This window comes from Cynocephalus volans, chromosome 13, assembly GCF_027409185.1.
Source record: "Cynocephalus volans isolate mCynVol1 chromosome 13, mCynVol1.pri, whole genome shotgun sequence".
Classification (NCBI taxonomy): domain Eukaryota; kingdom Metazoa; phylum Chordata; class Mammalia; order Dermoptera; family Cynocephalidae; genus Cynocephalus; species Cynocephalus volans.
The window spans coordinates 87,862,730-87,888,268 of NC_084472.1; the positions used below are offsets into that span (position 1 = coordinate 87,862,730).

At 35.0% G+C, this 25,539-nt stretch overlaps 1 protein-coding gene across 2 annotated transcripts in view; it reads left to right on the plus strand.

The window, feature by feature from the left end:
• The window catches only part of TENM3 (teneurin transmembrane protein 3), a 335,936-nt gene that overhangs the window by 279,053 nt on the left and 31,344 nt on the right, over positions 1-25,539 (plus strand). Inside the window, exons 16-21 of one of the 2 annotated variants that reach the window (XM_063077415.1) lie at positions 609-752; positions 5,478-5,727; positions 6,431-6,451; positions 14,125-14,357; positions 15,442-15,596; positions 16,373-17,247. In XM_063077415.1, coding sequence (XP_062933485.1) covers positions 609-752; positions 5,478-5,727; positions 6,431-6,451; positions 14,125-14,357; positions 15,442-15,596; positions 16,373-17,247 — 1,678 coding nt within the window. The remainder of the gene's footprint in view (positions 1-608; positions 753-5,477; positions 5,728-6,430; positions 6,452-14,124; positions 14,358-15,441; positions 15,597-16,372; positions 17,248-25,539) is intronic. The other variant, XM_063077416.1, reaches the window with a different exon arrangement.

Below are 25,539 nucleotides of genomic sequence, written 5' to 3' on the forward strand. Positions count from 1 at the left end.
TCCCTTCACCTTTTCTAAATTTTAAAATCCATGTTTCGTTGTGAAATCTGAAAAGTTTTTCATTTATGTTTTATTCATATTAACTTACTGCTAGTTTTGCTTATTCCTGACAATAACATCTAAATATAATGTCATAATCTGGCTATTTTGTTGTTGTTGTTGTATTGAACCTTACTTATCATAAGTTTTTTCCGTAATTTAATGTTCTTGGAAACTAAACATCTCTAATTATTCAGATAGCAAACATTATTTTTATTTCTAGTTGTTATCATCTAATCACCATTTGGGGCTGACTTATCTGATCTAATTACTTAACCAGTTGCCCAACCTACACTTCATTTTGTGCTGTGAACCCATGTGAAAGAGTGGTGTGGGGGGAAAAAACACTCATTTTCTATTAAATCAATAGAAAATAATATTTGGAGATCATTTTTTTTTAAATATCACATGTGATCACATCTCCTTATATAAAAATAAACTGCCCATTAAAAAGTAGAAATATCATATCAGAACACAATTGTGAAAAAGGCAATTTTTTCAAAGTAGTAAAATAAATTGCATTTCCGCTTATAGTTGAAATGATGAACTGTGATTTGTTTTGATTCCAGTGTCAGTTGGATATGAATATGAATCGTGTTTGGACCTGACTCTGTGGGAAAAGAGGACTGCCATTTTGCAAGGCTATGAATTAGATGCTTCCAATATGGGCGGCTGGACACTAGATAAACATCATGTATTAGATGTTCAGAATGGTAAGATCTTGTTCACAGACTTTTAATGATGCTGAACTTCGAACTGGATAGATTGCAGCAACATTTTATTCTGTGCATGCCGTAGGATTAGAGTTGATAGAAAAAAATAAAGATATATTTCTAAAGACTATCGAAGCCTAAAGCAGGAACTAATTTATAATACTCTTCTAAAGAACTTTAAAATGTCATATATTCATCACAAAATAGTTTTTCCTTTAGAATGTAAGTGACTGACTTTGGTGCTACAGTGAAAGGTCTGTATTTGGGAATATTCACCACAGGTTCATCTGCAAGTGTCTAATTCTAAAGTGAGTCAATGAATGTGATCCAGAGTAGTTTAGAAAGGTTTACCAAAAATGGAGGAAGGAGGATTTTTTTTTTAAAGTAAAGAAAAAGTAAAAATCCATGTGACTTTACAATTCTAATAGATCTTTAATTCTTAGGTAATTAGTCTATTCTGAGTATCTAGATTTTTTTTTTTCAATTCTGCTTAGACTATACCTGAGAAATAAAATATTCTCCCACTCAAATAGGGCTACATATACTGTTACTTGACTTTGTGAATATTAGGGAAAAAAACAAATGAATAATCTGAGAAAAAAGCAAGAATCAAAAGTATTACTTGTAGCAGACCTGATAATATGACAAGTGAATATGCTCTAAAGAAACATGTTTCGGATATCACAAACCAAAGGAGATAAATTACTTGCAAAATATGGCCAGCTTAATCTCATAAAAATATGATTTATGTTAAACAAATTCTGTTAACTGTATTTGTAATATTTTGCCCACATACGATCTACCTCTCGTAATTTAAAGATGCTTTTCTGGAAAAGCAAAACCTTAAAGTAACCTACTTTAGCCTCCTATCCTAAACCATACTATGCTAGTAACTCTCTACTCTCCTTTTACAAGTAGCCAGAGAAGGAAATTTTTTTTTTTTTTAATTTATTTATTTATTTATTTTTTTAAATTTTATTTTGTCGATATACATTGTAGCTGATTATTGCTCCCCATCACCAAAACCTCCCTCCCTTCTCCCTCCCCCCCTCCCCCCCAACAATGTCCTTTCTGTTTGCTTGTTGTATCAACTTCAAATAATTGTGGTTGTTATATCTTCTCCCCCCCCCCCGGTTAGTGTGTGTGTGTGTGTATGTGTGTGTGTGAATTTATATATTAATTTTTAGCTCCCTCCAATAAGTGAGAACATGTGGTATTTCTCTTTCTGTGCCTGACTTGTTTCACTTAATATAATTCTCTCAAGGTCCATCCATGTTGTTGCAAATGGCAGTATTTCATTCGTTTTGATAGCTGAGTAGTATTCCATTGTGTAGATGTACCACATTTTCCGTATCCACTCATCTGATGATGGGCATTTGGGCTGGTTCCAACTCTTGGCTATTGTAAAGAGTGCTGCGATGAACATTGGGGAACAGGTATACCTTCGACTTGATGATTTCCATTCCTCTGGGTATATTCCCAACAGTGGGATGGCTGGGTCGTATGGTAGATCTATTTGCAATTGTTTAAGGAACCTCCATACCATTTTCCATAGAGGCTGCACCATTTTGCAGTCCCACCAACAATGGATGAGAGTTCCTTTTTCTCCGCAGCCTCGCCAGCATTTATCGTTCATAGTCTTTTGGATTTTAGCCATCCTAACTGGGGTTAGATGGTATCTTCACAGTCTTGGCAAAATAATCTAGTTTTTGACTTTGCAGAGGTTTTTTGGAAGGTTCAGAATGTTGAATTGAGCATGTAATATAGATAAATGCGTAACTATGACTAATGGTCACTTTTTCAAATTAATGTTCTTCAATGTTTGTTCCTTTTAAAAAAGATATTATGGGTGTTAGAGGAGATGCATTTTAAACCTTCCAAATGTATTCATTTAAAGTAGTTTTCAAGCCACAGCTTGAAAATGCTAGTGCCTCATCTCTAGGAGATACTAGTACTGAGCAATTCAGTACTAAGAAGAAAAAAAGCATAGACAAACTCTTCACACCTTCACTATTTTATAGCAGCATTAAGCTCTACTCCCTTTCTAATTATGTCCTGGACATCAGATTGTAGTTCATTTTGTACTCCAGAAGCTTGGGAGCAGAAACAATATCAAGTGTCAGGTGCACCTCACACGTTGGAAAAGTGGGACTTCTGACCCCAGGGGGATGTTCCATATGTTATCTCAGGGCTCCTGTTGAATCATCAGTGCTGTCTGAAGCAGTGGTAGTTTCAGTTATGTTAGTAACACAAGGCTTGGTCATGGTCTTTCAAAATGCAAAGCCATGCGCCAACCATGCTAGTAGCTGCTTGTGATTAAATTATTTAAAATTGTATTTCACACATTTTGAACATATTTCTGTATTCCTTCAGAAGTCCTTTACAAACCGAACTGGGAGAAACCTCTCCAGATGCGTTTTAGCTATAATGAGAATAGAGGGTAGAGTTCATAACAAATTAGCTACAGGATTTCATCCAAGAGATCATGAACCAGTAGGGAGATTACAAACAAAGAGCTCCAGGAAAGCTCGTACCTCTTTAATTCACCACTGTTATGATACCCAACACTCGGTGTCATATCCAGGTAGATTAGGAAACTTCTAGATATTCTGTGGAGGTATGTATAATATAAACACACACACACACACACACACACACACACACACACACATACACACACACATTCTAAACCAGAATAATACATAGTTAGCTTTTATTAAAATAGCAGATGTAAAAACTGAACTACCCAAAATTCTGTCCTCTAAAAATGTTATAAATTATAAACTATATGTTATTTTAAAATGTAAAATGATTTGGAATTTTATCCCAGAACAGTTTGACTAAGTAGTGGCTTTCCAAAGTGACATGTGTCTAATTGAATAAACAAAGTGATTTGTAATCATGGCAAGGTGGACATGCTATAGTAATATATTAAGGAAGAAGAGGAGGCAAAAGTTTAGACAGTGACAGGTGTGTTTGTGCAGACACCCTGAAACATGGAAATAAATATTCTAATGTTCATCTTTTTATTCTGCCATAATGGAGGAGAATCATGAAGGGCCAATCGTTCAAAGTAATGACTGAATAAATCAGGTGCAGTAGAACAGTAAGCTGACTTGTAGGATTCTTCTGATGAAAATTACAGAATTGGCTCTTATAGGAAATTATAGTTCCATAATTGTCAAATAATGCAATCACAGAAAGAAGAATCCAAGGTATCATTAATGTATTCTTTGAATATTCAAGACAAAATGCATTTCATCTCTTGTTATGATTCAGTTTATTTAGATTATTTTTTCTTAAATTTGAATAAACCTGTTTTATCTTTCCTGATTTCCTTATGGAAATTTTCTGTGATTATTATATCACCCAAGTAGCAAAGCATTAAAAAAGTAATCACAGAATGCACCTAAAGTGTGCTGAGCTATAAGAGGAATGTGATTATTCTGGTCTCTTCTTCATTGTAAAATTATCCCAAAGTAGATGAAAAAACATTTTCTCAAGTTTCCTGTTTGTACCTTCATGGGATTATTCTATTAACAGTATATCTGCTAAGAAATATAGTCATTAGCTCTGAAAACTGCTTTGAAATGTAGAACATCCAAGAAATATATGCAGCTCCAAAGTCAAAGAAGCAGACAGTTTATACAGATAATAACACATTGAGATGTGTCATAAAATATGCATGGAACAACCGCAACTGACCATCCAGTGTATATCAGGCCAAAATGGAGCCCTGGATCTATATATAGTAATGGTAAAATGAATAAAATTAGACTCTCCACTCAAATCTAGTTCCTAACTATGAAAATATTTAATATTCATTTGGAATTTTTTCTCAGATTTTCATTGAAGACCATAAAGGAGTGAACTGAATTTTTGTCTTTGTAAAATTATTTGTACTTTCATGCCTTAAAGCAGAATTCACTTTAAATAATAAATTGACCTTCTACAACAGTTCTGTTGACATTTTAAATAACTGCGTGTATATGCACTCATATCAGATGAGAGTGTAAGCAACAGTATAGTAGAGTTAAAGTCTCTATTATAATTAACAGCTTAGCAGGTTTAATATACATTTTCTAACTTACTTTTCCATAAAGTATTTTTAACTTTTTAAAAATTATGATCAATTTATAAGAAAGAAATTTATATTACTGTTGCATATTTTTATTAATTGGATTAATATATAATATTTTCAACATTGATTCACGATGAGGCAAACTTGTTATTTTCTAGAGAACATTATGAAGACCATGACTCTCAAACTTGGTTGCACGTTAAAATCACCTGGAGAGTTTTTTAAAATTTCAGTGCTCAGGCTGCACCCCAGACCAATTAAATCAGAATCTCTTGGGATGAGACCCAGACATCAGTATTTTGTACAGCTCCCCAGGCAGTTCCAATGTATAGCCAAGATTGAGAATCACTAACATTGAGAATTGGGGCTTTTAATTTTCTTTTAATTTTCTTGCTAGTCCTTTGTTCCTCTTACCAGACTTTCTTTAAATTTATAACAGACAACACTTTTTGTGTCCTGCGTACCTTATCATATAACATTTTACACTAGGTAATTGAATAGAATTCTTTCCACTAGAACTTTAAATAAAAGTTTCCCAGTCCAAATAGAAAAGGCACTAAATTGTAGTGAGAGCTATAGTGAACATGTTTACTTTTCCTCTTTATATTTTTTATCCTAAGAAAAATATATTTTATTTCTTCTAGGTATACTGTACAAGGGCAATGGGGAAAATCAGTTTATCTCCCAACAGCCACCAGTTGTCAGTAGTATCATGGGCAATGGACGAAGACGCAGCATCTCATGCCCGAGTTGCAATGGTCAAGCTGATGGTAATAAACTATTAGCACCAGTTGCATTAGCTTGTGGGATCGATGGCAGTCTGTATGTAGGGGATTTCAACTATGTTCGGCGGATATTCCCTTCTGGAAATGTAACAAGTGTTTTAGAACTAAGGTATGTCTTTCCCTAAGTTAGGATTTTAATCAAAGCTAAACATGCCTTTTTTTAAAACATGTTGAATGTGATGTACTAATTTATTTATTTAAAGGTATCTTTCCAATGTTTAAAATTCTCCCTAGAAAGAAGTCAGTTCTTGGTTAAAGTTAGGAGAAGTACAATACATATATTGTACCATAAATGTTTAAATGAGTATAAAGTCACCTAATGTATAAAATGCCTCACTGATTCCAGTGAATTTTCTGTGCACTAAGAGGATAGTACTGATTTTTATCAATCTTTTTAGTTTTCTTTAGAATAACCCAGTGAATAGGTGTTGCTGTTTTATCTTACAGTGGTAAAATTAAGACAAAATATTTTCCTACAGTATCGGGCCATGATAGTAAATACACAGAGGCTACAACTTTAACTAGAGTATTGGATCTTCAAGTTGGATTAACCTATTAGCCATAATGCCAATAGTGAAAGTAATATATTGCTGTCTTTGCTTTGTTTATTAAAGTGTGGTTATCAAAATCATCCTATTCTGTAAGTTATTTGATAAGCCTTGACCTACCAAATTCATTTTCAGTGTTATTTCTGCTTAAGTTGGCAACTTTCTGTATAAATAACTAAAAACACAGTATTTAACTCTTTATATTTTTTCTAACTGTGCTTTTTTTTTTTTTTTTTTTTACCTTTTTTATCTGCTTCCACCAAGAAATAAAGATTTTAGACATAGGTAAGCATCTTGCTTAAAGGTTATTGTATATTTTCAAATGTCCTTTTTACATTTCAACGTGACTCTCAAATTGTTTTCTAATAACATTTCATCATGAGAGAGGAAACTTAGTATCACAGTACATCTAATGAATTAAAACTGCTTAATTAAACTATTATTATACAATCTATTGCAAATTATATTATGTGATATAATTTGAGAAATATTTTCAAGTTGGTTCATAAAATAAATTTTGTTACAATAAAGTATTATAATGAGGGATGGCGAGTTGGTTAGAACATGGTACTGATAATTCCAAGGTCCAGGGTTCAATCCCTGTACCAGCCAGCTACCAAAAAAAAAGATTATAATGAATATCTCTACATAACAAAAAAAATTTTCTAAGGTTCAATTACTGACTCACATAATCTAAGCAATATTGAATAGAACAAAATTTGAAGGACAGTAAAAAAGTTTAAGAAATCCTATATAGCTTGACCAATATGCAGAGCAGATCATGTTTTATTGGGCCCAAAGCCCATTCAACTTGAGAGATGCTGTTTAAGAAAAAGAATCTAAAAATGTTTTCCTTTGGCAAATTTTTAAAAAACCATGATCACATGAACATATTGCCAGGGTTCCTCACTGTGCTTGGAAGGGACCCACACAAGTAAGGGGCCCTAAAGCCTAAGCTTTATTAGCTTCCTGGTAAAGTCATCTCTGCATGAAGTTTATATTTTCCTAAAGTAAGAGAATTACTAGATTTAAGAAGTAATGTTTTCATTGCCGTTATGACAGAGGAAAAGACTTTCTTCAAAGCTAAGGATGAATATAGTTGAAGCAAATACATAGGCTCAAAAGTTTTTCATATTCTATTTGCTATGTGTGCTTAGCTAGAAAAGGTATAGTAAGGCTTGTAAGGACACTTTTGACTGAAAAACTTTTGTCAACAGCAAAAAAAGGGAAACCACCCTTTTTGTTTTAAAGCAAAGCTAGCAAAAAGGAAGACAGGTTGGACATGCCAAATCTAGTTTGGCCATTAAAATAGCTAATGAAATTATATCAAATTGAAAAATTAGCAATAGTTTATGTGAGATCCTTTAAATGAATAAATCAACATAACCTATTTAAACTGTTGTGTAGAGATTGAGGACTAGTGAATAAAAACCAAAGTTCTACCGAAAGATGGATAGCTGTTGCATATCAGAGTGACCAGGTATGATCCCACGAACCTTTTACTAAGATCCCCTATTGACCTGTACTTTCAGCTGCCAGCTCAGTCACATGCTAACATTAACGCTAAATCTCCCCAGACAACTAGTGTGCAAAGCTCTATATTAGCCATCACAGCAGAATATCAAAATTTTTCTGGCCTTGCTCTCTTGGTAGCTGTGGAGAAAAGAAGAAAGACAAACAGGTATGTACGCCAGCTAAATGTGAAAGTGCTGCAGGCAATGCAGAAAAAACTGTCAAAGCAGCTACCTGTTAACAAGCTAGCCTGTTACATGCCAGGCACAGGGCCAGATGTTTTATGTATGTTGTTGCAGATCCACACAACAATCCTTCAAGGTATGGATGAGATAATTGAGGCTCAAGGATGTTACATATCTTCCCCAGGATACATAACTAAGAAATGGGGAGCAGAGATTTGAACCACTCTAAAAAGTGTTTTCTTTCCACTGTACCACACAATGAGTTTTTATGTATCCAAATGGCTAGGTTTCCATGGGTGATGCCTTAAATATGCAAAAAGCTTGACTTATTTCACAATCATTTGATAAATTACTTGCAGCTATAATCTCTTTCTCGGGGAAAAAAATCTATGAGGTTAGAGCTACATTATTAGTAGTTATACCTTATAATATAAACTAATTATGTACTAACTCATGATGTTTGGCAGTGATACTCATTTTAATCCCTCTCTCATGACCCTCCTTAACCTTCTTCTCTGCATATCATTCTAACTAAATTTGGGCTTCTGCATTACTTTTATGTGCCATGCATGTACACTGTTGGGTTTTATATTGATATTCATCTGTATTAAATCAATCAGTATTAACTGATCGCTTACATGTGCTAATCACTTTGACAAACAGTAATATAAGACAAAATACCTGCTCTCAGAACACACAATCTAGTAGGGGAAACAAGGTATATGTGTGACAAACTAAATAACATTATCAGTGTCATTCATTGATACTTAATCTAATGGTTTATGAGAGTAAGTCTGTGGAGGAAGAGATTACTGGGAGATGGGAGTGTGGTAAGAAAAAGTTTCCTGGAAGGTTGATAACTGAGCTAGGTCTAAAAATGAAGTCTGCTTACATGGAACAGCGAAGAAAGGAGGGTAATCATGGGGGGGCGGGGGTGTATATATAGCCAGCAAAGTTACTGGGATCTGGGAAAGAAATAAACAAGATACGTTCCAGAAGTAATCAGATCCACCTGAACAGAGCAGGGGATTTATGTTGGTAATGGGAGATACAGGTAGAAAAGGCTGGTTAGGGTTAGATTTCTTAGGGTTTGAGTACTCTAAGGAATTACTATTCTATCCTATAGGATAACAGAGACAGGGAACCATTTTAGGATCTTGAACAAGATCGTGGAATACTCAAAGTGGCCTTTAGGAATACTAATCTAGTATCAGTGTTCAGGATGACTTGAAGATCAATTATAGCTATTGCACTATAAACCGTGAGATGTTAGGTGCCTAAAATAGGATGGCTAATGATGAAGGAAATCAACCAGTGAAATGAATGAAGGCGGAGGATGGAGAGGCTGTATGTGGGTGATAAGAAAGAGGAAGGTGTAGGAATTGTGCAAGGTTTTCGAGCCCGAATTATCAAACAGATGATGACATTAGGGATAAAAATAGGGATTTAGTTTGCTTGATAACTAATTAATAAAAATTGACCTAACAAAACCAACATTTCAGCTCATCTTACTTTTTTACTGGTTAATTAGATCCTGCATGGCTTTCTCCTTATTCTCACTTTCCTCGTAACATAAAAGTCATGACAGTCTTAGTAATAGATGATAAGAAAAAAAGAAATAGAAAAAAAATGTGTCTAACTCTATAAAAATGAACAGTTGTTAGTTGTTAATCATTAAGTAATATTTTAAAATGCATGCTTCCGATTCTGTAAACAGTCTTTGATTGGACTAATGAGGCAATAAAAATATTGAATAAAAAACAAACATAAGAACACATAGTCTCATTATTTTGAAATTCAGAGAGTATTGTTATACCAAATTAATAAGTATTTCCAGGATATTACATAAAATAAAAGTCTTTAGCTATACTTTTATGAATAGTTATAAATACTACTCAACCAACATATTAAATTTTTTACATAAATACAAGCTTCTAAAATGCTTTAAAAATATGTTTCTCTTGGATATGCTGAACATTACCCCCTATGATATTTATATTAGTTTGTTAACAAACCCCTTTAACAGGTAGTAAGTTTTAGCTCATCCCTCTTCCAATTCTTAAAAATTCCAAACTAAAAAACTTTAATTAACTAATACCAGCCAAGGGGCATTTAAACATGTAGGACCCAAACTCAACTTTGTGAATTTTATATTACCAATTAAAGGATCAAAGAGAATGTCAATCATAGACCTGTGAATTTAAATCAATTAGAGTTTAGATATAAAATTTTAAAAACCTGATTCATCACTCCTCATTGACTTAATATTTAAAAGTCAAGTAGGCAAAGAAACACTATATTCCACTTCCTGTTTGCAATAATCCAAGACAGTCTTTTTGTTACCTAAAATAGGCAGTATTACTTTTATACATAAATATAATTTGTTATGCTTCTTCAGAAGCATATGCTTTGTGTTCTAAGGTCTATGATCCAATTAAAAAGATAAACGTACTAATAATGACTCTTCTATGGCTTGTTCTTTGCAAATATTTCTCTAGTCTGAGAGGATTGAATTATGACAAAATAAATGAGCAAATGCCGCCTGCACTCACCACTGGGTCTGCGTCTAATTGAATAAGACTGTAGAGAAGATGGCTTGATAATTGTGATGATCTAGGCAATTCAGGATGAATTAAGAATCAAGGTGCAATATACTAAAGGTTCTTAACTTGATCTCAGTTTCTTTGGTGTTGCTGCTTTTAGTCAAAACTATAATGTTATTTTAAATTTTTCAAAGAAAGGGCAAAATCTCAGACAGTCAATCACACAGGAATGCTGTTGTGCTCCTCCTACTGCTGAACAGAGATTTCCCCAAACCATGCATTTTGTAAATCCCTGCACTCCAGCTGCCAGCTGCAGATTGTTTTCAGTCATTGTAGCCTCACGTTTTTGCAGTAGATAAATTACTGATCTAAAAACTCACCACTCATTTGTACCAACACACCCCTCTTTAGCGCTTTGGCTTTTGGAGGTTGCAAAGCAAGTACTAGCTCACCCTGTCAGGAAATTCTCCATGCTTAAATTAGGTGACCTTGAATCACAGTCTTACCGCATATATATGATTCAGAGCTTCTCTGCCACCAGTCTGTCAACCCAAAATTTCCAAACTCACTTTTTTTTCTTGTAGTGCTTTAATTCTATCTCTTGTCTTATTTAAGAGAGGCCAGGATTTAAGAACCAGCTCTTATTTGCCACGCTAGGCTGCACTACAAGGAATTTATGCAGTTCTCATTTCTTACCATTCTGAGGGGAATATTTCCAGAGGCTAATTCTCTTCTCTAGGACCATATACTCCTCCACATTTGTTCTTCTGGACAATAGAGTTGTGTACAAAATTAGAGCTTTCATTTGGCAGACATTTTTAAGGCTATTGACGTATGTTGCTTGATTTAGAAATTTCTGTGTCTTCAAGGAAGGAGATGCTTTGGGACAGAAAACAAGCAAATATAAGCTCTGCTTTGAACATTCTCTCATTACTACCCTATTGGAATAAAACTAATGCTAATAGAGGGAAAGCTTATGATTTGAATGTCCACTGGTTTTGCTCCAAGAAAAGTAGTGTCCCACAGCTAAAGAATGTGCCACCACCACTCAAAAATCTGTTTCTTTCTCAAAATAAGGGAACAAATAATCATGCATGAAGAAGTATACATGAGTCATTTACCTTTATTATCATTACTCTTGAAATAATTTAAAGTGGATCTTTTAAGATGAGTCTGCATTATTTTAATAGTTTAGGATATTATAAACTACTGTTATGACAGCAGAAATAAGGAAACAAATTTGAACCTATCCAAATTTAGAGAATTTTTTTCTTTTTTAACATTTTCAGAAAGCAAGCTGTACTTTAGTTAGCTAACAATAATTCTTACATTTATACACTTTGTAGAGTCATGAGGCAAAAGACATATTGCAATGTAAAAGAAGACGTGACAAAAGCAAATAATAATAGTTAATTCCTTCTGCGTATTATGTGCGAGGCTCTGGTCTAAGGATTTTACATGTATTAGTTCATGTAATTCTGTCAGCATTCTATGACTATTATCATGTAAGGAATCTGAAGCACAGATAAGTTAGGTAACTTGCCCAGGATCACACCTTTAGTAAGTGATGAAGCTAGGATTCAAACCCAGGCAATCTAGTCCAGAACTCATGCTCATAGATGTATAACTGTCAAAAAAAAAAAAATGTGTGTGTGTGTGTGTGTGTGTGTGTGTGTGTGTGTGTAATCTCATAATCAACTATACAACTGTTCTCTCAATTACTACATAATCAGGGAGAGAGAGGAAAAACTAGAGAAATCTCCCCAGTGTCATGTCTTCCTAAATAGATCCACCTTGCTTGAGTTGCAACTCTCTCACCAACTATATATACCTAAAAAACCAGCTCTGTCAATATCAGACTGTTCATAGAAAAAAAAACCTCTGTAAAATTGCTCTGAGTGTTATATTGATATGTAGCTCTTCCCTGCATTGCAAAGTAATAAACTACCACATTAAGAAATATATCTTGCTGCATTTAAAATTATAGGCATCAACTTAGGAAAATGACATAATAACACTTAGCATGGCAAGTTGATCATTTGGTATAACCCAATAGTTCTGAAATGTTTTTATTCCATAATGACTTGCATGTCTTTATGAGTTCTTCATATCACTTTTTACTCTTTCGTACATATATACATACTCAAGACCTCTTGCTCTAATATGTCTCTTGTCACTAGAAGATATTCAAGGCTGGAAAGGAGATCCAAACACTGAAGATGTTCAGGCCTTTGTGGGTCTCTGTATTTCTCTGTATACCAGCATCACAGCCATAGAACTCTTTAGGGCTCCAGAAGGTCTCTACAGTAGACTCCATGTGTGATCTGCTATCCCCTCTACCAATGTGAGAAACACTAGTGTAGACTATACCCCGTTATTTTAAAGATTGAATCTCTTACGGGAGCAATAAAATACATATATTCAGCACTTAAAAGGAAGAGCATTAAATAATGAGAATTGTTTCATTAGTACCTAACTTCATAAGTAATGAGAAAACTAGTACACTACTATTAGAATAAAAGTCTTCATACAGAGTTGGGTTTATACTATATATTTTAGATGTTCACATATAAAATAAATGGAAACAAGCATATAACTGTGTGTGTGTGTTTCTGTCTGTGTGTCTGTGAAGAGAGAGAGAGAAAATGAGAATGAATTAGTAAAACCAAGCTTGTCATCGAAAGATACATGGACTCTGGCAGATTCCTATCAGTTGACATCTTTGTTGGGACACCAAATCATTTAAACGGTTTTTTAGATTTCTCCTTTCAGAAGGAAATCTTCGCACATGGTTCAAAATTGCATTAATTCTTAAGAATGTGGTGGTGAGTGTTTGTAAGGAGATTAACTTTTAAATTCCAAATGTATGACAGAATTTGTTCATTCTTTCATAATGCTGGTCTTATTTTTTACAGGTAATGGGACGTGATAGGTTTTACATTTGCATTACTTTATATTTATAAAATTGAGGCATTACATTTTGTGAACAAATATCTGTATCTCACTAAATTTATAGACACGTTTCAGAGCAGCTCTGTTTATAAACTTTAAAAATAAAACTAATGGATCCAGCATTCTGACTTACTGCATCAGGCCACCAACTGAGACTGCCTCCTACACTTGAATGACCTCATTTTAGTATTTAATGCCACAGCTTAGAACAAACATTATAACTTTTCCAGATTATGGTAGAGCAATTAAGACAGACACAATATGACATTTTTTCAGGGTGAGGTATTCAGTTTGAAAGGATAATTCCCTATGATGAGATATGAGTGAAATCGGTAGTGTATTATACTTCACTGAAGAATTTGGTAGAGACACCCTTCACCTAGAATAAACTTTATGTCTGTCACTCAAGAGCAATTTATTAATGGCTTTGCATTGAGCCAAAAAAATTTAGAGAACTCGCTTCTTTGTTTTAGGCCACAAGCACATTGCCTTCTACAGGTAATTATTTTTAAGATGGCTGTTAATAAATTGTTGAATCTTCAGAATCAAGAATCAGGCAAGGAAGGAAAACAGTAATATCAGAAAATTGCTACCAGTGATCACATTCTTTTAAGTCATTATTAAATATACTGTTCATTTTCCAGTCCTGGATAATGGATTCCAGTTTATATTCTGTTTCTCGTGATGTGTTTTATTTTACGTTTAATTTCCTTTTGTGTATCAGGAGTTACTCTCTTGTGATGTTTATATATGATCCTTTTTACAGCAGCAACCCAGCTCATAGATACTACCTTGCAACTGATCCAGTCACAGGAGATTTGTACGTTTCCGACACTAACACCCGCAGAATTTATCGCCCAAAGTCACTTACGGGTGCAAAAGACTTGACTAAAAATGCTGAAGTGGTTGCAGGGACAGGGGAGCAGTGCCTTCCATTTGATGAAGCCAGATGTGGTGATGGAGGGAAGGCTGTGGAAGCAACACTCATGAGTCCCAAAGGTACTGGCAGTTATCAATTTGAGGATTTCTTTTTATTAAAAAAAAAAAAAAATAGAAAATCCAGTTAGTGCCTGATTGTGTTTAATGCTGAGTCTAACATTTTCCCTTCAACTGTGTTCTGAAAGCTGATTCACATCTAGTGTTTTTAAAAGCCATTTAGCATAAAACTGCTAGAATCCTAAGTTGATTTTACAGTAAACATTTTCTCAGCATTTTTTTATCATACCATTTTTTCAACTTTTCAAAGAATGAAGCAATTACTCTATATTATTCAGGTCACATCCTGTTAAACTTCAAGGAAGAGCCCAAATTCTTTCATTGTCCTGGAATTTCTTTGTAATGAATGAGTCCCAGGCCTCTTTAAAAACCATCACTAAGCAACCCTATTAGCCCTCACCCACGTTGGAGCTGTTAAACTTTTGTTTCTATGCCATGGGAAAAAAATACTTACCGTGAGGAATTTTTGGAGGTAATAAGGGCTAAATTTCTATGTTATAAAGGCCTTTAAGCCAGCCAGGACTGACTCCTTGCTCAAGTATTATGCCATTCATTACACTGTTTTTTGGTTTAGGGGCTTTATTTTTTTATTATAGCTAGTGACTATTATATGAACAAGGATTGGAAAAAAGTATTTGTCATACTGAATTATTCATAATAGCAAATTTCATTGTAACGAAGTCAACAAAACACTAACCTTTGCTTAGATCTATTTTTGTTAGAACGGTAGAATATACTATAAGTTCACTATAACAGAATTTGAACCTGTTTCTGTAATTTATAGACCACAATGTTATAAACATTACGATTTTATATTTGATACATACAGTTACTGCTTTTGTGATTCATACAGTCACTGGAGGTTCTTACAAATTTGGATTATTTCTTTATTGAATTTAAAATTTATTTGTATTATAAATTCCTGTGTTGGTTTTTTTCTAAAGCATTTGCAATCTGCAGTCCTACCTGCTACGTAGCATGCATGTTATCAATGGAGTCAAATGATGAGTTTAATGATAGGCCTAATAATTTAAGCAAAATTAATCATTTTTGAAAAATCAGTGACATTTACTTCTCTTGGATAAAGGAATGGCAATTGACAAGAATGGATTGATCTACTTTGTTGATGGAACCATGATTAGAAAAGTTGATCAAAATGGAATCATATCAACTCTTCTGGGCTCTAATGATCTGACTTCAGCCAGACCTTTAACATGCGACACCAGCATGCACATCAGCCAGGTAGTTAGAATATTAAGCTAAATCTGTTTGTTTTTCTTCTAAAGTTACTTGATTTACTACATCAGCAGATGTGATGGTACCATATTAAACTGCTTATATCATGTGTGGCAGTGGTTATGACAAAGCTCTTCCATTTAAATGTATCTTAGGAGCTAATAAAAAGTTATTTTCTCCTATAATTCTGCATTTGATGAATTCAATGAGATACAGAACAATTATCACTAAGAAATGCTAAACATTTGTAATAAAGTACCAGTAAAGAAGCAGCATGCAGATATTCCAAAAAGAACAAAACATCTTAAATCTCTAATCTTTTGATTGCATGAGCTCCTTAAGTAGTAAAGAGAACCCACTATGATTAGTCCCAAGAGTCTTATATTTAAAATTAGGAACTTAACTTGGCCTGATTGAAAACACAATAGAATACTAATGTATTCATAACATAGAAAGCCCCAACATTTGATGATTATTATTGCTATAAGGAGCATATATGTTCATATCTCATTGATATCTATTGACTCACTACTTAGAGGTTCACTTGCTATTTGGCTATACCTAGCAAATCTTTCAGTGAGTTGTATTTTTAAATGAAATGTTATTTTCTACATTTGTCTTCACTCAAAACTTTTGAGTTTATTTTACTGTGGATATTGAAAAAACAATTTTAAAACAGTTTATCAAATTAAGGCTAATTCCCTTAATAGTCTAATTTACTCTTCTGGTGAATTAACTGTAGTGCAGTAACTGAATAACCAAACCATTTCTTTTTTATTAAGGTACGTCTGGAATGGCCCACTGACCTAGCCATTAACCCTATGGATAACTCCATTTATGTCCTGGATAATAATGTAGTTTTGCAGATCACTGAAAATCGTCAAGTTCGCATTGCTGCTGGACGGCCCATGCACTGTCAGGTTCCTGGAGTGGAATATCCTGTGGGGAAGCACGCAGTTCAGACGACACTGGAATCAGCTACTGCCATTGCTGTGTCCTACAGCGGGGTCCTGTACATTACTGAAACTGATGAAAAGAAAATCAACCGCATAAGGCAGGTCACAACAGATGGGGAAATCTCCTTAGTGGCTGGAATACCTTCAGAGTGTGACTGCAAAAATGATGCCAACTGTGACTGCTATCAGAGTGGAGATGGCTATGCCAAAGATGCCAAACTTAATGCTCCGTCCTCCCTAGCTGCTTCTCCAGATGGTACACTGTATATTGCAGATCTAGGAAATATTCGGATCCGGGCTGTGTCAAAAAATAAGCCTTTACTTAACTCTATGAACTTTTATGAAGTTGCTTCTCCAACTGATCAAGAACTCTATATTTTTGACATCAATGGTACTCATCAGTATACTGTAAGTTTAGTCACTGGTGATTACCTTTACAATTTTAGCTATAGCAATGATAATGACATTACTGCTGTGACAGACAGCAATGGCAATACTCTTAGAATTAGACGGGATCCAAACCGGATGCCAGTTCGAGTGGTGTCTCCAGATAACCAAGTGATATGGTTGACAATAGGAACAAATGGATGTTTGAAAAGCATGACTGCTCAAGGACTAGAATTAGTTTTGTTCACTTACCATGGCAATAGTGGCCTTTTAGCCACTAAAAGTGATGAAACTGGATGGACAACATTTTTTGAGTAAGTATATGAAAATTCTATTCTGATTACAAAATACTGTGATATAATAATATGATCTATAATAGCAATAGAATCCTAAGAGCCCAAGGGATCCATCTTTTTGAGGGCTTAGAGCTTCTATAATTTTGAGATCCCTCTTGCTGGAAAAGAAGACAATATTAGGAGATAGAAAATTAGATGCAGGGCCTTGGAAGGGATTCATACAAGTGAGAAGCCCTGAAGATTAAGCTTCAGTGAGCTTCATGGTAAATCTGCTCTACTTAAGGATTAACATTTGATTCCAGACAAACCTAGTATATTGGCAGCGAACCTTTCAAACAGCTTTGGTTTTAGTCATAAACCCTTTGGGTTTGGATTTGCCCACTTGATAAAGCTGACTGTGTTGGGAACTTTCATTGAAGAAAAACTTTAAAAACATTTACAGTGAACTTTGCTGACCAGACCACATCAGTACTATAAATGTTATTCTTATCAAATAGAAGGGCTTAACTTTTTATAGTGAGTTATTGGAGAAGCTAAACTGCACTTAGGATAACCTTACAACCAAATGCAAATAAGGAATTGCTGGTCACCATCTGAAAGCATACGAAAAGGTATAATGTTCATTCAGCCAGTATATTCTAGTAGATATGTGTAGTGGTGGCTCAGGCAGTGTGCCATCTGAATAGTCACATTTTCTGAGGTCAAAGAATGAAATGAAAATTAGCCATTATATATTTTATGATATGTGTACTTTGCGATGAATGCATGTGTAAAATCGTTCTTGATTGCTTGTTCACTTGACTAACATTGCACAAGCCATGGGGGGAAATTAGATGTACAGAGATGGCATGTTGACAAATGCAGAATAGTCCTTGAAATGAGTATTGAGCTCCTTACTGTGATTTTTTACAATGATATGCTGAAGCAAAACTATTTTCTGTAGGAGAATACCTCTGAAATTATAATAAAAGTCAGTAGAAAAAATGATTCAACATACAAATATTTTCTGTACAACTTTTCTGGAATGGATCTTATACATAAAGCTTAGTTCTCCTGTAGCTTGAATTGCTTTTCTTTTTTGACAGATTCCTTTTTAATAAAATGAATGTTACCCAGCAGCATGATTTTTGTCAGAGGAACAAACCTTTTCAACTGAATTACATTAAAATTCTGTCCGTAACATTCCTTTTGCTCATTTTAGGATCGCAATAGGAAAGGAATAAATTGGAAGTTAATGGAAAGCACTTCTTTTGCACTGTTTTCAAAGTGATAGCAGGCTATATTGCCAAAGAGGCAATAAAGAGCACAGAAAAAGTGCTACCATGAGATGAGACTGGGCAGGAGAGCTTCTCTGATTATAAGATCTTCAGGAAATGATGGTGGCATTCATAGGGTTTCAGTTTAGTTGAAAGCAGGAGGAAAAAATAGAGAAATAAGTTTTTAGTACAGTCTAGGACTCAAGCCCTGCTCTGTGGGCCATTTTTGAATGTGTTCTTATTTGTTCCCAGGAAGTGATGCTGCACAGAAATTCATCTGTGGGTTACTACTAACACATAAACTTCTTGCAGCAGACAGAATGGTTTTCTGATGACCTACAAATGAATTTTAATCAATTTGGAAAAGTAGAGAAAGGTATATACTCAATTGGTGGGATCAGTGTGGAATAGCATAAAAACATTTGGATTTTTACCTTTTTTTTAATGGTAATTCACAAAGGAGACATATTTCTCTAGTAGCAAATGTCCTCTTGAGAATTTCAAGCTTAGTCAGGAATCAGTGGGAAGATCAAAGTAGGGGTTGGATTGGCAAGCCAATCTTGTGAATATAATGGGAAAACATTGCTTTAAAGAATGAAAGCTTTTAATCTATTGAAAAATAACATCACAATCATTTTCACTAATACAAACTTATCACACATGATATTTAAAGTATATCTACTAAATCTTATAGCTGGATAAATTATAGTAAAGGCAACTATTCCAAAAAGCAGTACTAAAATATTTTCTCAAATATAACCCTCATAATTTTATATATAGTATATATTTTAAGAATATAGTGGTTTAACAAACCAGTGTTTGGAAAATAATTTTTCTAATGAAATTAATTATAGTATTGTTTTAAAAAGCAGTGTTTTTATTAATTTGTCTCTAGATATCTATAGCAAAGCCATGACTAAAAAAAAATTTAAGAAACATTTATGCATTTTGCAAAACAGTGTATTAAAATAGAACATTTAACCTAAGGAATTCAGAATCATCATGTCAGTATGACAAATGATCATTTTTTTCTTTCTATACGTTCTTATAACTTGGCTGTGAAAGAGCAAGGGCCTACCTCCTCTAAGGGTCAGAAACTGTAGAACACATTCAGAAGTAAGTGCACAAGAAGAAATTGGTAAAGGGCCATAAAAAAACAATGTGTAATGTCGAATACATGAATTATCCTGATTTGAGCATCGCGTATTACCCACAGGTATTGATATTCAACACTGTACCCCACAGACATGGACAATCAATTATGTTTCACTTAGAAAGGGAGGCGGGTGTCATTATCAGGTGCCCCTCCAAAAGCATTTTTTGTGTTCTGACAGAGCAGCACATTTTGTCTGTGGAAGATTCAGATCGGTGATGGGCAAACTTAACCCCTGTTAACTCATCAGAGCCTTGACAACGGAGTTTCTGCTTATTGGGTCCTGACCAGGGCGTGTGCTGGATGTAAATCTCCTAGTAGAGGCAGAGGTGTCCTCTGAATCCTTGTCAAACTCCCTTTGTTTCTGTAGTTATTGCTCAGCTGGCAGACTCCCAGAATATTAGTATGTATCTGTAATATTTTCCTTCGTATTTTTATAGTACTGTGTGTCTAATTTAGACCTTACAAGGGTACTTGAAAAGTTGATGATGAGATTTGACAGGTTTGACAATGGCCAGAGTTTTACCAAAACCACAGAGAGAATATGAAAAAAATCACCAAGCCCAATTGAAAAACACCTGTTTTCTATGACTTTCATGACACTAGTCCCTTGAGCTCTATAATCATCCTTCTGCACAAATACCTTGCACAAAGAAATTAAACTTTTCAGCCCAAATTCCCATTTGTATGTGAGCAGCTTTCTATCTAAGTCTAGTGTCTAAAAATCCTTAAGATTAAAGCTTTCGTGGGATAGAAACAGAAGAAGACCTGGAATCAATGAGTGTGCCTGCTGATAAAAATGCAGTGGCCATAGTTCCTGCCAGAGAAATTTAAAAAGAGAATTAGCTCAAATTTTTTACCTTACATGTTTTCACTATATTATTTTTTTCTTAGTACAAACTTTAGTGTACCATTAGCATGTCACAGTACTGGTAATTGTACAAAATGAAATATGAGAGTTTTTTATGAAATGCAAGTTATTTTATTATCTTTGTGGCTCCCACAACTCCTGAAATGTTACTGCGTATGGAACTCTCCCAATCTCTATTTGTTGAATGATAGGATAGAGTCATAAGCAGAAGATGTAAATAAACAGGTGAATATTTATAGAGGAGTCTGATAAAACCGATAGCTGACTTTTGCCAAGCCTCCACTGAAAGAATACCATATAAATACCCTCTTGCTTTCTGAGATAATTCAGACCTCTGTACCAATAGTTAGTGCTGAATTAACAGTTCCCATTTTTGTTGATTTTTTAATATATCTACCCGATATTACATTTGTTCACTTTCTTTTGCTTTATAAAATAAGGACTTCCTTAGTTGATCTTGTTATTCAAATAATTAAACTGAAAAAAAAGACTTCATATTAATAGCCCTTTCTTATGAAATATTGGTGTTAAAGAGTAAAGACAGCATTTTCCATGCAGATGCAGTTAAAGTGTGTTATTGTTGTACCTGGTATCAGAGAGGATGGTAGGAAAAGAAAACCTGATTCCAAGCTTCTTATCAGTCACTGATAAAGTAGGCAGGGTGACTCTTTAAGGTACACAAATGATTTCTTAAGCACAAGAACCTTCATTTCAAAAATCTAGAAATATCATCATCTTCTTGGCAGAAATTTGAACCATATTACTTGTAATTATTATGTCACTTGTGATTCATTTGAGGATTGGCCATTAGTCTTAGATATGCTACTGCTGGATGCTGTGTGTGACAGGAAGACTACAGTAGATATCAGAGGGCTTATAACTCAGCTTTGAAAGCACTGAGTTAGAGTAATATGTTTCATGAGCTGAATAATTATTTATTACTGGTCAAATAAGCCACCTTGTCTCTGACTTCCTCTTCCATTGACTTGCTGGGTAGTAGAAAGGATGTCCGACTAGGTAAAGGGGTTCCCTTGTGTCATGATGCTGGGATAAGCCTGGTTACTCTCTTCACTTAGTATCAGGGATTGTTCTGTGCTGCTCTTCATGTCACTTGAAAACAGTTGCCACACATTATAATTCCTTAGCTGAAGTAACTCCAGGGAGACCACAAAGATCTCACCTGCTAAAAATTTATTATTTAACAAGTTCATACCCAAAATGAAACCACAGCTCTTACACTTGAATGCACACAAAAGCAAATCCACTGTATTGAATTGGGCCATAGAGTAAATTATTTAGCAGTAAATTGCATTTCATAGTTCTTTGCTTGCTTACCCACATAAAATACAAACTGTTTGGGCATATCTAGAGGCTCTTCTGTCTGGTTAAAGAAGACAATGTGAAAAAAAAAAAAGCCATGAATTCTGGCTGATCTGTACATGCACACCAGCAGATTAGTGGCAGTTTTTCTATCTTGAGACTTTGACTATTTGGAGCTCTATATTTGTGGAGCTGAGTCTGTGATCTTTTGTGAGCTATATTCAGATTCACAGAGCAAATAAATGAGTTTCAGCTTTTATACATTTATGTAGGTATATATGGGTCGCTAGCTTCTCATTTGGGTGCTTTCTTGTCCCTCGTTCAAGCTTTGCAATTTCAGAATGAGCTTCTGAACCATTTCTTTGTAATGAACGTAACTCTGCGCCCATGGCAAACCCACAACTCCCACTAATGTCACTTCTGATATTTCAGGGGAGTATCAGGGAAGGATTCTCAGAGGAGGAAAGAGAGTCAGTGTAAATAGTACCTGCGCTACACCTAAGACAATTTCAAGTTAAAAATAGTGTGCAGAAAGTACAAATAAAGTAGGAAAAGTCAATGATAATCATTCTAAATTAGAAAAGATGTGTCCATTCTCGTTGACACTGAGTCACATTTAAATAGCCTGACATCTGTGCCATGCTCCTTGCATGAGTATCACTATGACATCTTCTGATGGTAGAAGCGTTATGGAGGTGTCTTCCACAGGACAAAAATGAGAGGATAACTGTTCCTTTGATAGGCATCTGACATCCAACCCTAAAAACTCAAACCCTGAAACCACGTGTCATTGTTATTTCTGCCAAAAACTGCATTAACAACTAAACAGACCATTTTATAAATACATTTCTAAAAGTGGTGCTCAGCGTCCCCCCTCCCTTATTTTCCTTTTTTAATTTTTTTCTTTCTTTCTTCATGGCAGAAAACATTCAGGACATTAAGAACGAATTTGTAAGAGGTTTTATCAGCAGATTGCTTAAAACCATGGGAAAATTCTAAGGTTGATTTTTGCAATTTTCTTTAATCGATTAATAATTTTGCTTTAAAATTTTAACCAGCATATGTATTCCCAGGGACGTCAGTACCAAATGTGTAGGCAACTGCGTGAAGTGGCTGCTGTACATTTCAAACATTAACCTGAATGCTATTAAGGCCATACTTTAATAATACTTCATTTATTCCAATTCCCTTCTGCAGTCTGCTTTTAAAAAATAATTCTGTCCGGGTTTGAAAGGAGAAAGGGAAATGGGGAAATTGTATGTTTTCAGATTACTCAAAATCCCATAAAAAAACAAAAGCAGATGAGTCAGATTTTCTCAGTATATCAGCTGTGTCCTTGGAGTGTATCAATAGTTGCAAGGTTACACTAACTCTTTCAGTGTGTTCCATTTAGCCAATTAATGTTCTAGATGTGCTCAATTGCTCCGTAATGGTTTGAAGAATGAGTAAATGCAGCCTCCAAAAGTGTTGAATTTCCTCTGTAAACTAATTACGTAACTGTCTAAATTAGATAGATGATCTGATAGCCTCATCTGTGTGCATCATCAGCTTCCTTTACACAGTGATTATCAAGTGATTTATCCTAAGACTAAGTTACATACACCAGCCGTTTTAAATGATTGTTGGATAATAAAACAAGAAGTTTACACGTTAACAACCAATGTCAGAGAACTTTTTATTTTTTTATCATCACAGAAATGAGATGGACAATTATTTTCTCACTCTTAGCTACCCTACCTCCTCAGCCTCCCAGGGAGGTGTTCCACACAGAGAAAGGCTCTTGCCTGTGTTCCAAGATCCTGCAGTGGTTTCAGAATGTCTTGAGGCTGCAGATGCATAACTGGTATTGACACTGCATTCTTTTCTGCACCCTCTTTCAGGATTGGGGGAGACAGCCTCTGAAGGAGAGAAGGTGGACCCATGCTTCAGATCACTCTGAGAGATGACGGTCCCTAACTCCTCACTTAGTGTCCCTCCTGTCCCTCACACTACCACATCGCATAAACACAGGCACCCACACGCTTTAAAACAGATTTCCTAGGCTTCAGGTTCGTCCCGAAGTTAAGTCACTCTGTGGTTCTTAAAGTGAGACCCTGAAAACTTCTGAGAAATATTGATAAAAAGAAATACAACTTTGTAGCTCTGTTTAAGAATTAGTTTTTGTTCCCTTTCAATGTATTTTAAGAGTGTAAGTCTGATATAAATTAAGATTTTCCAATCTCTGGGCCTTTTAATAAAAAAACTGTATAAAAAGCAAAGCTTTTATACAATGTAGTTTATTTAAAGTTTAGTTAAATAAACTACAGTTTTGTTGTAGTTTATTTAAAGTTTATTATTTAATCAATTAATTTAAGCATTTAATGAATGCATCAGCTAGAAGAAAGGCCTCATTCTATTTCAGACTCTAGAAAAAAGAAGGAACCAAGTTCTAATAAAGGCAAGCATTAACCTTGCCTGAAATTAGAAGTACTTTGCTCACAGGTGATGTTTTTAAGCTAGATCAGTGAGAGTTACAGTAATAAAAGAAAGATGACAAGAATGTTATTATCTGGAGAAGCAAAATGGCTGAGTATCTAAATGCATCAGACTATTCTTAGAGAAGCCAAGAAATATTCGGGATGACTAAACCTTAAACCTTTAAAACCTAGAGGAAAGTTAAAATGAGTTTATGCAGTGGTTATTGATCATTTAGGGCTAGTGAGAAAGCTTATACCCAACAGTTTGTCCTGGACATATCTGTATGTGCATATTCAATTTAAAATTAGCTCATTTACACTTTATTAATTTAATAAAGAGTTATATTTTTTAACTTGATATTTAAAGTGTACATCATTCTCCTTAACATGCAAGTGTTCCCATAAGCATGGTTAGGTCTATATGGGACGGGCCCAGGCAACACCAGACCCCTGGAAGTCACTTTTTCCAAAAGCAGTTATGCCACTGTTTTAGTCTGTTGGTGTTGCTTATAACAGAATACCTGAAGCTGGGTGATTTATAAAGAACAGAAGTTTATTTGGCTTACGATTCTGGGACAGTTGCATCTGGCACGGGCCTCAGGCTGCTTCTACTCTTGGTGGAAAGTGGCAGAAGCCGGCAGGTACAAGTAGATCATATGGTGAGAGGAAGCAAGAGAGAGAGAGAGGAGGTGCCAGGGTCTTTTAAACAAAATGCTCTCGCAGGAACTAATAGAGTGAGAACTCTCTCATTAATCCCTTCTCCCCCAGGGAGAGCATGAATCCATTCATGAGGGATCCGCCCCCACGACTCAACAGTTTCCAACACTGCCACATTGGGGATCAAATTTCCACATGAGTTTTGGAGGGGACAACACATCCAAATTCCATCATTCCACCCCTGGCCCCCCAAAACTCATGTCACTCTCACATACAAAATACAATCATTCCATCCCAATAGTCCCAAAAGTCTTAGCTTGCTCCAGCACCAACTTAAAAGTCCAAAGTCCAAAGTCTCCTCTGTGACCAAAAGCAAAAGTCCTTCCAGCTGTGAACCTGTAAAAACAAAACCAAATTTATCTACTTCCAAGATACAATGGTGGAACAGGCATTGGGTACATGTTCCCATTACAAAAGGGAGGAATAGACGAGAAGAAAGAAACAGGCCCCAAACAAGTCCGAAACCCAGCAGGGCAGGCATTATATCTTAAAGCTCCAAAATAATGTTCTTTGACTCCAAGTCCTGCATCCTGGGCA